The sequence below is a fragment of the Theropithecus gelada genome, chromosome 14 (genome assembly GCF_003255815.1).
Source record: "Theropithecus gelada isolate Dixy chromosome 14, Tgel_1.0, whole genome shotgun sequence".
NCBI lineage: Eukaryota > Metazoa > Chordata > Mammalia > Primates > Cercopithecidae > Theropithecus > Theropithecus gelada.
Genome location: NC_037682.1, coordinates 95,361,041 through 95,375,685, shown reverse-complemented (window position 1 = coordinate 95,375,685; position 14,645 = coordinate 95,361,041). Strand labels below are relative to the sequence as shown.

The following is a 14,645-nucleotide window of genomic DNA, read 5'->3' as shown; positions in this document are numbered from 1 at the left end:
GAGGTTGAGGCTGCAGTGAGCCGTGATCGCCCCACGGCACTCTATCCTGGGCAACAGAGTGAGACTCTGTCTCAAAAAACAATAACAAAACACAAAACAGCTGAATTATTCCTATTTGAATTACCTTAAGTTATTAGTTGTAAGTATATAGTTACAATGACAATTATATGTTTGTACATTATAATTAGTATAGTATAATTATATTCATATTGATACTTTTATACATTCATAACTTTATAATACATTCTTCAGTATGTAAAAAGTCATGGGAAGACTGAAAAAATTATGAATGCTCTTATATTTTATTAAATAATTATGACACAAATGACAGCCAAAATATTTATTATGGATTACTTTAATATACCACTTAAAATCTCTGACCTAAAACAAATTTTTGAGCCACTGGAAAAGTGAAGTTCCTCACAGAAATATTTAATGTTATCAAAAGAATACTCTGTTTTAACAATAACTCCATTAATTACTTTAAAAGATGCACAGTGCTGCTTTTACACATTAAAATTTCAATGAGATCAATATTGTAAGGTAACTATATGTTAATATTTTGAACTAACATTTCAAATGTAGACTGACCACATGTTTAAAGCTTAAAGAATCAGTGTTCCCTTTTGTGAAGATGGCTTTTGTTGTCATTAGATTCTACTGAGTTTTTAGGAATAGAGCTGCTCCACACTGAATCCACTGGTGTTGGTTGCCCCCACATGGAACATCAATATTGGTAACCACACGATCCCTTTCAGCACTTGTGTAAACAGGCAAAGAGATGCACTCATCTGGGGAATATGGACCACATGCATCCTGTTTAAAAAATAACTTGTTTTAAAACACAGCAATACACTATTTGGAAACAGATTATTAGATAACCAAGGAAACAAACATATCAATATTATGAAATGTTTCAAATAAAGATTAATATGATAAGCCCCTATCATCCCCCTGCAACAAAATGAAACACATGGCCTATTGTGTTTTATTTACAACCTCTCCCTAGCCCAATATTGGAGTATTTTGAACAGCACCTTACAATTACAAAATTTCACCTATAAATATTTACATATATATCTCTATAAATGTAACTATGTATTATCACACAGTAGAAAATAATCAATAATTCCTTAATATCATCACACATCCGTTATCTCATTATCTCTTGTTTAAAGAGTTTTTCTGTCAGAAGCATAATTTAAATAAAAACTATGCTTTGCAGTTTGTTGAAAAGTCTCTCAAGTCTCCTAAATTTGTAAGTTTTTCCTCCTCTTTTCCTAGCAATTTGTTTGCAGAAGAAACTATACACAATAGTTGCCCACATTCTTTTTTGGATTACATTCCCATGGTATCACGTCAGTCTGTCTGTTCCTTGTATTCCTATAAACTGGATCCATAGGTGAGCTCAGACTCAATGTTTGGAAAATACTGCAAAGGTGGTACTAGATGTTTCCATCAAGCAGCATATGTCGGGTTCTCTCTCTTTTTTGGCTATTAGAGGCCATTCATAATAATTTTTCATTCAATATTACACAAGGGGTAATCTTATCTTTCCTTCTTCCAAGCAGGAATATATCTATAAAGAGAAACCTCCACTTATCAATTTTTTTTATTACCATGACGTGCAGTTCATATAGGAAAAACTGGATAAATGCTTATTTCCCTCAAACAATGAATGTTTCCTAGCATACTCCAAAGGTGATCAATGACCACCGCTTCTTTTTAAAAAATAGCATTATGAACTGGTGGATTTAAACATATGTGATGTGCTTTAATGCAATGCAATCGCTATTGCACTGGTGTTCAAACTGTCAGTCTTTGCTCAGGGGGAACTTTTTAAGTTGGGTCCTGGGTTTTGATACGTCCCAGTTGTCTCTTCAATAGTTTCATTGCCTTTCTAGTATGACAAGTATTATTATACAAGCTCATCTTTTATATTTCCTGCCTTAGAAATTAGTCATTAATCTGATGACTCCTAGTTTCTTTCAAGAGAAATGGTATTAGAGACCATAATTTAGGTGTTAGGAATAATTGATCTTTTTTTTTTTTGAGAGGGCGTCTTGCTCTGTCACCCAGGCTGGAGTGCAGTAGTCTCGGCTCACTGCAAGCTCCACCTCCCGCGTTCACGCCATTCTCCTGCCTCAGCCTCTCGAGTAGCTGGTACCACAGGCGCCTGCCACCACGTCTGGCTAATTTTTTGTATTTTTAGTAGAGATGGGGTTTCACTGTTAGCCAGGATGGTCTCGATCTCCAGACCTTGTGATCCGCCTGCCTCGGCCTCCCAAAGTGCTGGGATTACAGGCGTGAGCCACCATATCCGACCAATTGATCATTTTAATTCTAGGATGTTTTAGTGACTGGAGCTTAGAAATCATGTAGTTTTAAAAGAAAAACATCATGAGTTCATAATTGTATTTCCATTTCAAATTTAGGATTAGCATTTTTACTGAATTTATATAATTTTATTCAATTAATTATTACTTTGCCGAGTTGGAATGGAACTTCAGAGGCAAGCTAGACCCGTTTTAAAATATTACAAAAGTGACTGACAGATGAGAAGCCTACAGAGAATTTACCCATGGTGACCTAGTTAGGAAGTGGCAAGGTTGTCACAGATATTACAGTTGACAAAACACTCTAGTATATGAATGTTAGCAGCTAATGTCTCTTATTCTGTTACTTTCAAAATAGAACACAATAGCATTTATGGAAATAAATTATTTTCAGGCTCTGGAGTACTTGTCTAGGAGCTCCTGACCCTGTAGAGGTTACTCTCCGAACATCAGTTTCCCTATTATAGAAAGACAAATGACACTTGCCCACTTCACAGGATGTGGAAAGAATCAGATGGCATAAGAGCTCCAGATATAAGTATTATTTATCCACATATCTCTAATTATTTGGACTGCCTTTTCCTTATTCCCTACTAATTCTCAAATTGACTAGAAAAAAAAAATCAGCTTTTTGGCAGCTACTACATCTCTTAAATGGTGTTATGATAGAAATAAAATAATTTTCTTTCATAGAAAATTAAGACATTCTACTTTTAAGCCTAAGTGGGCATTACATGAACTTTATATTATCTTTTCCAATCCTGCTCCTCTCTCTGTCCCTCTCCCCCCACCACCCACACCCACACCCACACACCAACAACTGTTCAGACTCTTCTGGCCCTTAATATAAATCAGTATGTCCCCTGAAAAATTATTCATTCCTAACATTCTTAAATCTTAACCTGATTTACATATAACAAAACATATTCTCTAGGTAGAATCATTCCCAAATAGATAAAAACACCATCTGTCCTATATTTTTTTAATTATCTGTTTGTACTGATGATCTTGTTAGTTATTCAGCCATTCATTTAATAGCATTTTATATGCTAATATTGTGCCTAGAATTGTAAAGGCTTAAGCATTTCAGTACATACACAAATAGAGAAAATAATCCCCTTTGAATTTTTACTTTAGGAAAAAAAGTATACCCATATCAAATATCTAGAATATAAGTTTTGGGAAAATATATACTTTAGAAGATCAAAATAAAGAAAATGCTACGCTGGGATATGTTAACCTAACAGCGATTCATGGAGAGAGTAAATCCTTAGTTGAACTTCAGAAAACAAAAAAGTGGGATTTGGAATAAAGAGAATTTTCAACTTTTATCAGTCACCAACTAATCTCTTCCCTCTTGTTCAATTCTGCTTAAATGGCAAAGCTTTAGGAATCAAAAACTGTAATTGCAATGACTCCTTAGCCAATCTTAAAAGGTAAAGCCCAGTGCAAGCATTCCTTTACATTCTTTGGCAAAGAGCAGACAAAAATCACGTATTTGTTAGACTGAAGTGATCTGAATCTATGATTGCCTATTTTTAATCCTGGGAAAGGTCTTAAATTATCTTTTCCTGACACCTGATATTTGCTTTGTTTTCCATTACTTCTGTGATCAAAACTGAAATAGAAACATCACAATGAAATGTTTTACGATGTTACTCCTTTCCAGTCAGGAGATTTTCTCTCTATATATATATCGATGTAAAGAAAATTTCTCTTTAAATTAGGAACTTAATAATGCTGATTATTATCAACTTCAAGTTGATTTTTTGCATATTCACTAACAGTTTACTAGTTTTTGTATATATTTCCAAATTCTTCCAAACCTTTTAGTTGTAGGCTTTGTTTGTCTTACAGCCAGGGTACAAATCTTTCTTTAAAAACCTACAGTGTTTTAAAGCAAAGCAATACAGTGGCTTCTTGATATTTTGTCACTTCTCAAAATCTCTTAAGTGGTAAATGTTACTTCTGTAAAAAAGTTAAATACACTTGCTCTTAAGTTTCCAATAAGCAAATGCTCACAGCAGAAGCAGGGGCAAGTATTTTTGGTATTCTATTATATTAGCACAGTATTTTGTGTATATAGAAGTTCTTTGAATACTCCTTAACTGTATTAAATTATTATGACCCAATTCCCTCTTTAATATGTTTAACAGGCAAAACATAAGACACTGTTGGGCTGAAGTATTTGAATGAAACTAAAATTTTATTAGTAACTATGAACAAACACCCTGTGTTCAATTAATGCAAGAAAGGAGATATATTAGGAGGCCTTCAAATAATTCACATTATTATTTCTTCTAAACAAAGTTTTGTGCAATTACAATAATTCAAAATCTATAAATTGTGACTGATTACTCTAAAAGGGTTGATGTGTTCATAAACCATATCTTTATTAAAACAAACCAGTCCAGTTATCTCTGTTCAATAATGAGGCTAAAATTTGAAATTTTACATTCATTTGAATCAATTAGCTTTTCATAAATAAAAATTGTTTTGTGTGAATAAACATCTTGCGCAATTTTCCTGCTTTCCTAAAGTGTCCAAGAAAAGCCTGAATGTCTCACGAGAAAATTTGCCCATGCCTTGGGCAAAATGACTTAAAAGCATACATTCTACAAATAGCAAGCAATACACTACTATTTGAAAGAAGATAATGCAATTTTCAAAGGCAAAATGGTGACTCAGTAGTCCTGTCTTACCCGTGGGGAATATATTCCAAGGCCCCAATGGATGCCTGAAACTGTGGATGGTGCCAAACCCTATATATACTATGTTTCTTCCTAAACATACATATCTAGGATAAGGTTTAATTTCTAAATTAGGTATAGTAAGATACTAACATGAATAATAAAAAAATAGAATAATTATAACAATATACTGTAATAATAAAGTTATGTAAATATGGTCTCCCTCTCAAAATACCTACTGTACTATATTCATTTATTTGCTGACTGTGAATAACTGAAACTGCAGATACAGAGGGACTACCGTATTAGATATCACTTAGTTAGCAAACCAAAGAAAGCAAGGAAAAGCAAAACCAAACAATGAAAACAAAATTATTAGGTTACTCATATTAGCTATTTGGCCAATTTCAATTAAATTTCATAACAAAACACATATGAAGACAAAACAAAATATATTCATCAGTTTATGCACAGTCCAACTTATTTTAGCACATGCTTTCTGAATGTTTATGAATCAAGTCAATGAACAGTTCTTTTTTAGAAGAGGAAATGATAGGAAATCAAGAGTTCTAATGTATGTACAAGTAGCACAATTTAGTGATGCAATTCTGGGAAAAAAATCTCAAAATAGGAAACAAAACAGCATGCCACCAGTGAATACTCTGACTTTGTTCTGTTAAGAAGGTCTAGCTACGTTTTAAAATGTATATTGGTAAAGATATATTTTCCTGATTTTTCAATAATATAGTGTTAACATCATGACTTTCATAATAAGTCCTTGAAGAAAAAAAAAATCACATACAAAATGTTAGTCAAATATTTGTTATTTTTCAAACCAGAGTGTATACAAGGCAGAGCTTTCAACACATATCTTCTGATACATGTGATATTTTAACATCTATACAAAATATAAAGTAACGATTGTTTTCCTGAGTAGCTTGTGTAAATATTTTATAGTTCTATTTTCTCTGGGAATAATTTTTTTTTTTCTGAGGCTAAATTGTCTATTGTGGTGCCTATCAGAAGATTCAGCCTCATGGGGTTCAGGCTGCCTCAGGACTACTATGTTACTGTGGGACTGATAAACTCTAAGTAGCATTATTTATAGGAAGATAGAACAAAGGCAAACTGACTTCCTGTGGAATGCCAGAAGCGCATCACTGAGACTGGTCTTCATTATAAAGCACTGTTGACCAAATCATACTGCGTGGAATATTAGATCCTGATGGAGCATAGGGTGTAGGTGCATGAGAAGGTTGTATGGCAAGTAATCTTTGGGACTTCTCAGAGCTTTTAATATAAGACTTTCCAAGGGAGGGAATATTATGTTTAAGTTTGTTTACTGAGTCATTTTTTATAGAGAATTACCATGAAATGATACATGGAAACATGTTAAGAAATGCATTGGAAAAAGCTAATACTTTCTGGTTAAAATCCTCTAGCTGTATCTTAATTTGAACCAATATTAATTTAACCAAAAACACTGCATTGAGCTGGAATTGGAATAACTTTAAGAATCTGTATTATGGAGCCACTGCACTCCAGCCTGGGAGACAGAGTGAGACTCTGTCTCAAAAAAAAAAAAAAAAAAAAAAAAAGAATCTGTTTCATGAATGAATAGTGTGAGTGTCAGTTATATTATCCTAGTACATAGATAATGGTAAACAGAATTACTAGAAAAATATTTCACCAGCATTTTATTTATTTTCATTTTTCCTTGAATTTGTCATTCCAGTCTTGTTAATTCACAAAGTACACTGCATTTCAAGGAGAGGCAATGATAGAGCTTCCTCCTCCTGCCCCAATAAAAGTCTTAGAATTTGTTGATGATACCCCTTTTTAAGTATCACCACATACTAAAACAATGTTGAAGTTCTTCAATCTTCTGCAACCTAAAATGTTCTTTGAAAAATGGAGGTGCAGCCTAACTCAAAGCAATGTGGTGCAAATGACTGGGTTAGTGGGCAAGTTTCTGTTGAAATGAAGCTATTCAGGGATACTGGGTGTCAGATAATATTGTGAAAATAATTTGTAAAATAACTTCCTTCTGGTCTAAAAAAAAGTTTAGTTACCAAAGTTCTGAATTAAATTATTTCATCCAAGCTCATAAAAGAACACTGGACTTTCTGCTACAAAACAGCTGTAGGAGTAAATGGCAAAAGTAAATCTTTTTACTGGCTTATATAAATTGATGTTGATGCTTCCTTTGACTGTACACTGGTTCCTTCCTTCCTACTAAAAATGCATTAACATGTTGATATTTTTCCACTGCAAATTATGTGAAACTTATTACAGACATAGTTGCTTAAAAAAAAAAAACACCTTTCTTTCTTAAAAAAATGCTTCATCAAAGCAGAAGGTGGAGAATTTAATAGTTTCTACAGGGTCAGCAAATTTTTTTAATAAAAGGCTAGACAGTAAATATTCTAGGATTTGTGGGCCATGTGGACTCTGACACAACTACTAAACTTTGCCATTATAGCCTGAAAGCAGCATGGACAATATGTACACAATGGGCAAGACTGTTTTCCAAATAAAGCTTCATTTATGGACAATGAAGTTTTTATATGCCATGAAATACTTTCTTCTGCATTTTTCAACTTTTTTAAAAAAGGTAAAAACCATTCACTGTTCATGGGCTCTGTAAAAATAAGTAGGCTGGATTTGGCCTATAGGCCATGGTTTTCCAAACCCTAATTTATACTGTTAGGGTGTCTCAGTATTAGGTCTAAAGTTTAAGAGAGACACCTGAATTTGAATCTTAGTTGCCTACCTATTAACTATGTGATCTTGCGCAAGTTACATAATCTTTTAAACCTCCATTTTCTACTTTAAAATGGAGATTACAATTCCTATTTCAAAATTTTTTTAAAAGCTTAAATATCTTGTATTTGAAACACCTTGCATAGTGCTTGGTATGTAATCAGTGCAAATAAATGTTCATTATGATTGTCCAAACACTAATGCTACCACTGTGGAACTCATAAATCATTTAACTTACCTGATTCTCAGTCTTTCCATCAGAAAGATAGAAAATTTGCTGTACCAAACCCATAGGATTGTTATGAGACTCAGGTATAATTGTATCTCACAGTGTGCCAATCTACTATCCACCCACTCACTGCTAGACTGATTTTCTAAAACTACAAATCTGATCTTACCATACCCCTGTTCTCAATTCTTTAAAAACATTTTTTTAAATTCTCTTTTTATTTAATAAAGATGGGGTCTTGCTATGTTGCCCAAGCCAGGCTCTAACTCCTGGGCTCAAGTGATTCTCCTGCCTTGGCCTCCCAAAATGCTGGGATTACAGGTGTGAGCCACCATGCCTGGCCCTGTTCTAAATTCTTGATGGCTTCCTACTGACCATAAGGTGGTCTAAACTCCTTGGCATGGCTACTCAGCTTATCATACTTGGTCTTGGCCTTCCTTTCTGGCCGCATCCCCCACCATTCTTCCATATGAACTATATGCTCCAGATGTATGACACTTGCAGTTCCCAGAATATCCTAAGCTCTTTTCTACCTGCATATATTTACGTATGCTGCTCCTTCTGTCTGGAATGCCTTGTTACCCTATCTTTTTTGAATTTGTCCTTAAACTCTTCTTACTAAAATTCAAGTAACAGTTCAAGAGAAGCTGCCACCTCTCTCAGCGAGGTCATCTGACTTTCCCTCATTTGTTCACACATGGTAGAGTTGAAGCCTCCCTCATCTGTCAAAGCACTTTATATAAACCTCTCTAATGATTCTGAACTGTAGTAGTCTCTTTGCTTATTTGCTCCCCCAGTTGGCAGAAGACTCTGCAGGAGAAATCTGTTTACCTTTGTAACCCCAGGGTTCAGCATAACATCTGGTATATAAAAACTCAACAATAACTTAATAATGAGTGAAAGTACTGGTAAACTTAAAAAGTACCATATGAAATGAGATAAAACATTATAGCATTATAAACAGTTTAAAATATTGACAATAGGATAAACTTGACTTACCGTGTATGAAGCAGTATGCTAGGTACTTTACACATACACAAACATATTTAATCCTCAACATGATCCTACAGAAACATTATTACCTCCATTTTCAAATGAGGAAACTGGCTCAGTGAAGTTAGGTACCTTGCTTAAATCACCTAATTCATAAGCTTGGGAACTTGGACTACAATTTAGGTCTGCTGCGCTAGAGAACTTTGTGTTCTGAAACACTTAGTAGTAGATCTCATGTTCTTTCCTTCTTAGCTGATATGGGAGAGACATTCTGAAAAGTAGTATGATCACAGCAAAAGGAGGAAGCTCACTGTAAAGAAAGAAGGGGAAAAAGGAGGTGGGGAAGCACTAACAAATTCTTCTATTTCATGTCATGTACAAGTGCAAAGGCCCAGAAGAAAATCTTATAGAAAAAGAGTAAAAAGTTCACATTACCTTTTAGTCATGTCTTCTATAGGATAAATGCTCAATTCATTTTACCTCTCTTTATATGAGCTATTTTTGAAATTAAATTATTTTTAGCTTTTTATTCCAATTCTGACATTTTAGAAGTATGACAAATAAAACTGGAGAGAAATAACACACAAAGTAAAATATTGCCAAGCTATCAATTCCTAGTCTTGTAAAGTCACATCACTTTTCATATAACCCAGTAACAGACTGGCTTTGTCCATGACAGCACTGCATTCCTGATTTGTGTTCAGTTTCTGGTCAATTACGTGGGTATTGCTCCAGGTCATTTTCTCCTATATTTATTCTTAGTTGCTCTCCAAGCTGTTTTTATTGTTTGGGTTTTTCCTCAAGGGAACCTGTTTATACTTGCCCTACTTTTTTTCTGCCTCCTCATGATCATCATATGGATTTTATTTTCCAGCGAATTAGTAGTTTATATAATTTAAATTCATTGGAATTTATCTCTGTCATCCTAAAGAATTCTGTATGTTATATTCACAACCCTTGACAAATTCCAACCTTTTGTATATAACTTTCAACTTGATTTACACACCTAAGATAAAAATGTGTCATTCATAATTTACCAAATTTTTGTAGAAAATTCTTATAGGAATTAACAGCAAGATTGAAGTAAACAATGATTCTTTCAATCTCTTCTCTCTCCTTTATCTCATAGTCACTCTAATTTTGGAGAAAATGAAGCTGATATGGGGGAAAAATAGGGAATTTTGACAGAAACATATGCTCTTTGAGGTCAGAGGATACTCTCATAACTCTTGGCAATGTTGCTAATTGCTATCGTTTTTTAAGATTTTCCTTAAATAAATACTCTGGGCCGGGCGCGGTGGCTCAAGCCTGTAATCCCAGCACTTTGGGAGGCCGAGACGGACGGATCACAAGGTCAGGAGATCGAGACCATCCTGGCTAACATGGTGAAACTCCGTCTCTATTAAAAAATACAAAAAACTAGCCGGGTGAGGTGGTGGGTGCCTGTAGTCCCAGCTACTCGGGAGGCTGAGGCAGGAGAATGGCATGAACCCGGGAGGCGGAGCTTGCAGTGAGCTGAGATCCAGCCACTGCACTCCAGCCTGGGCGACAGAGCGAGACTCCGTCTCAAAAAAAAAAAAAAATAAATAAATACTCTGGTGCATTTAATTTTTATTTTATAAGGAGAATGACAATAACTGGAAAATTCAACACATTATTTCTCAATGAGAAAGCTCATTTTTCTTCTAGTAAGCAATACGTGAAATAGTTTTGTTGCTCATTAGATACAGAATCAGAACTTTAAAGTTTATTCACATGTAGTCATATGTGCATTCTTAAACTTTATTAAGAAAAAGTTATGTGCTTCATTTACAACTATGTCCTATTTTAAAGACATGTATACCCCAAGTTCTACTGTTGAAAGTTCTTTCAATAACTGTTTTGAAAGGAAAAAAGTTAACTACATAAGTCTTTAAGATTGTTTTCTTCATCCACCTATCAGCTGCCAAATGACATTGTGTGATACAAAGCCATACATCTATTAACACCTTAATTCTGTCACTCTCTGTGTAGCTAACTACGAGAAGTCATTTAACCTACATGAGCATGTTTCCTCATTTGAAAGTAGGAATAATAATATCTGCCTTGCATGGCTGCTCTGAGGAGGATTTTAGGTAAAGCATATAAAGTACCTAGTGCACATTGCTGAAAATAACAGGAATGCAACTCATGGTAGTTCTTATTATCATTAAAGTCCTTTTTATTACCAGGCTATAAACTCTCTAGAAATTAATACTATGTTATTCTTTCTATAACAAAATCAAAGCCCAGAGTTTTTCAATCAAAATCAAAGTTTTCAAATGTCTTGTACATCTTAAACGTGATAAAGGATAAACTATTTTGACTGCAAATTTGTTCAAATGCAGGTGAGATTAGAAAGCAAACAAAAATACACAGGTCACAAGAATGTCTTCTTCCAAAGATAAAATCTAAGAGTGAACTGATACTATTAAAACTCACGCATGTTAAAAATGTATTACCTGTGGAATCCAGCCCATAAAACAAGGGAGCACTGATGACACGCTAGGAGAATCAAGCTGATTTTCAGAAAGTTGATTTCCATCAAAACTACATCCTTCTAGTAACAAGCCACTGATCTGCCGTGGAAACAAATAAGTCATGAAAATATGCATTAAAGTCTCAAACGTCAGAGGTTACTCTATTCTATCTTAAGAGCAATGCTTTCCATTGTGTTCACTGATTCCAAATATATGAAAACAAAGATTATGGTACTGTATTTGAGAATAAAGTCGGTAAGGCCTGGACTAGTGTTCACCGTCAACTTCTTTTAGACTGATTTCTCATTTTTAGCAAATATATTTTTTAAATTACTTATAAATCTCATCAGTTATGCAACCTCAGGTGTCTTGATATTAGTGTAATAGAATTACAGTGGCAAAAGCCAAAAAGTTATTCTTTCTCCACGAGGGAAGGGAGAAAAGCATAATTAGACAGCAAACGTTGTATTCCCAACCTGGAATTCTGACACCTTTTAAGGAACAGAATAAAGTTCAGAAAGTGTAATGAAAAAAACTGACATGCAATATGGATATGAAAGAAGAATTAGAAGAAAGAATCCATGTCTTTAAGGTAACCTATGTAAATGTAAGAAATCCTGAAAATGAAAACATGGTTCTTTTGTTATTATTAGCTTCATATTTCTTCTTTGAAACTCTTCATTCTTTTAGTTTCTGCAGTTAATCTAGCCTGACTATCTAAAGGCAACAAATGTAGAGTCAGTATTTGGCATTTATAGCTCTTATGGCACTTTGCCTTAAGAGCCACATATATATTATCATAATTGGAACTTGGTACAAAATATAAACAGTCTTAAAATATACAGTGCCGGCTGGGCACGGTGGCTCACACCTGTAATCCCAGCACTTTGGGAGGCCGAGGCGGGTGGATCACGAGGTCAGGAGATCCAGACCATCCTGGCTAACACAGTGAAACCCCGTCTCTGATAAAAATACAAAAAATTAGCTGGGCGTGGTGGCGGGCGCCTGTAGTCCCAACTACTCGAGAGGCTGAGGCAGGAGAATGGCGTGAACCCGGGAGGCGGAGCTTGCAGTGAGCCGAGATCGTGCCACTGCACTCCAGCCTGGGCGACAGAGCAAGACTCCGCCTCAAAAAAAAAAAAAAAAAAAAAATCAATCTATCTATATATATAGATATATACACATACATACATACACACAGTGCCTTGGAATTTTAACATACTAAATGAAAGAACTATAGAATTTAGAATGAAGGGAATGCTAAGTTGGAAGAGTTAAGATAATTTTCAGTGACATATAGTCAGGGAATGGTTTAAGTGCTAGGAGAGAATCCCTTAACGAATAGTTTTGAATGATTTCATTACTTGAATTTTACAGTAAGGTTGCTGTTGCAAGGAAAAGATAAGTAACTTTGTTGTTAGTAAAAGAGCTGGGATGATAATATAATTATTTAAAACTTAAATACTCTTTCTACTATACCACTAATGTGATATACAGGTCTCTTGAAGAGTTGCAAAAATATTCTGGCCTGAATTTAGTTTTATCTGTAGCTATGAACAACAAATAGTATTGTTTTTCATGTTTCCAATCTCTATGTAAAGGGTAACATGCAACCTACTCTTTTCCTTCATTGTTGGTTTTAAGGTGCATCCATTTTGTTCTTTCATTTCCAATAGCTATACAATATTTCATTTGTTAATATACAACAATTTATCCATTTTTCTGTTTGTGAATATTTCCAACTGCTTTCCATTATTTAAAAAAACACTGCAATAACCATGCTGTGTACTTCCTTATACACATTTGCATGAATTTCTCTAGATATATTAAATTACTAGGTTTAAGAGTGTGGTCAATCTCAATTTTACCTAATATTGGCCAATTATTCCCCAAAGTAACTCTATCAATCTATACTCTTACTTGTCATATGTAAGAATTTACATTATGCTACAATCTTGCCAATACTTGGTCTGTTGAGACCTAAAAATTTTGCCAATCTGATGAGCATGAAATGGAATCAAATTTTGGTCTTAATTTCATTCCTAGTTACTAGTAAGAACAAGTACTTTTCCTTATGTTTATTAGCCATTCAGGTTTCCTCTTCATGTAAGTTGCCTATTAAAATCCTTTGCCCACCTCCACCTTTTCTTTATTATGGACATTTTCTTTAAAAGAATGATCTATAAATGCCCTTTATCTGTTTTAAGTACTAATCCTTTGTCAGTTATACAAGATACTAGTATCTTCTCCTGGTCTGTGGCCTGTGTTTTCACTTTCTGTGGTATCTTTTTAATTTCAGGGGAGCAAATTTATCAGCTTTTTCCTTTAAGACTTTTACTTCTTTTGTTTCTGAAGAAATCCTGAGTATTTTCCTGTATTTTGTTTCTAAAAGTCTTCTCTTTCAAACAGTTTTGTTTCTGTAACTTTTTAAACCTTCAGAGTCCATTTTTATTTATAATATAAAGTATGGATCAAATTTTATCATTTTCTAAATGAGTGAGCAATTGTTTCAGAATTATTTATCAAATAGTCCTTCCAAGCCCCTAATTTGTAACCAACCCTACTTTTGTCATGTGTCAAGTTTCCGTACTGGCGTTAAGTTTGTTTCTGGACTTTCTTTTGTGTTTCATTAGTCTGTCTTTCCCTAAACCAATACCATGCTGTCTCAACTGCCATCGTTTAATAATAACAATAATAATATTGTGACACAGTGCAAAATATGGCCCCAAATTCCTCTCCTCCTAATATGCACCCCTTTGCCAAGTAAGCTTGGCTGCTGCTTCCATCAGGAGGTGGAGTTTCTTTTCTACACCTTGAACTTGGGCTGGCTTTTTAAATTGCCTTGATCAATAGAATGTGGTAGAAGGGCTTTAAGCAACTTCTGAAGCTAGGCTTTAAAAGGCTCTGCCTTCTAGAAATGCTGCACTGAAACCACCAAATAAGGAAGCTCTCCTAGTTTACTAGAGTATGAGAAGGCATATGAAGGACTGAGGTACCTCAGTATGAGGTACCTAGAGTATGAGAGGGCACATGAAGGACCGAGCTAGCACCAGTTGCCATATATGTGAATGAGGCCAGGATGGCCCTAACTTCCCTTCTAACTGACCTAGTTCCCTTCTAACTGACCTAGTTGAAC

General features: G+C 34.6%; 1 protein-coding gene across 2 annotated transcripts in view; it reads right to left on the bottom strand.

The window, feature by feature from the left end:
* Window positions 1–279: 279 nt before the first annotated feature.
* DYNC2H1 (dynein cytoplasmic 2 heavy chain 1) overlaps window positions 280–14,645 on the bottom strand; it is a 357,072-nt gene continuing 342,706 nt past the window's right edge. For both annotated transcript variants that reach the window (XM_025357391.1, XM_025357392.1), the window contains 2 exons: window positions 11,492–11,608; window positions 280–816 (listed from right to left, as the gene is read on the bottom strand). In XM_025357391.1, the coding sequence (XP_025213176.1) occupies window positions 658–816; window positions 11,492–11,608 (276 nt within the window). In that variant the 3' untranslated portion in view covers window positions 280–657. The remainder of the gene's footprint in view (window positions 817–11,491; window positions 11,609–14,645) is intronic.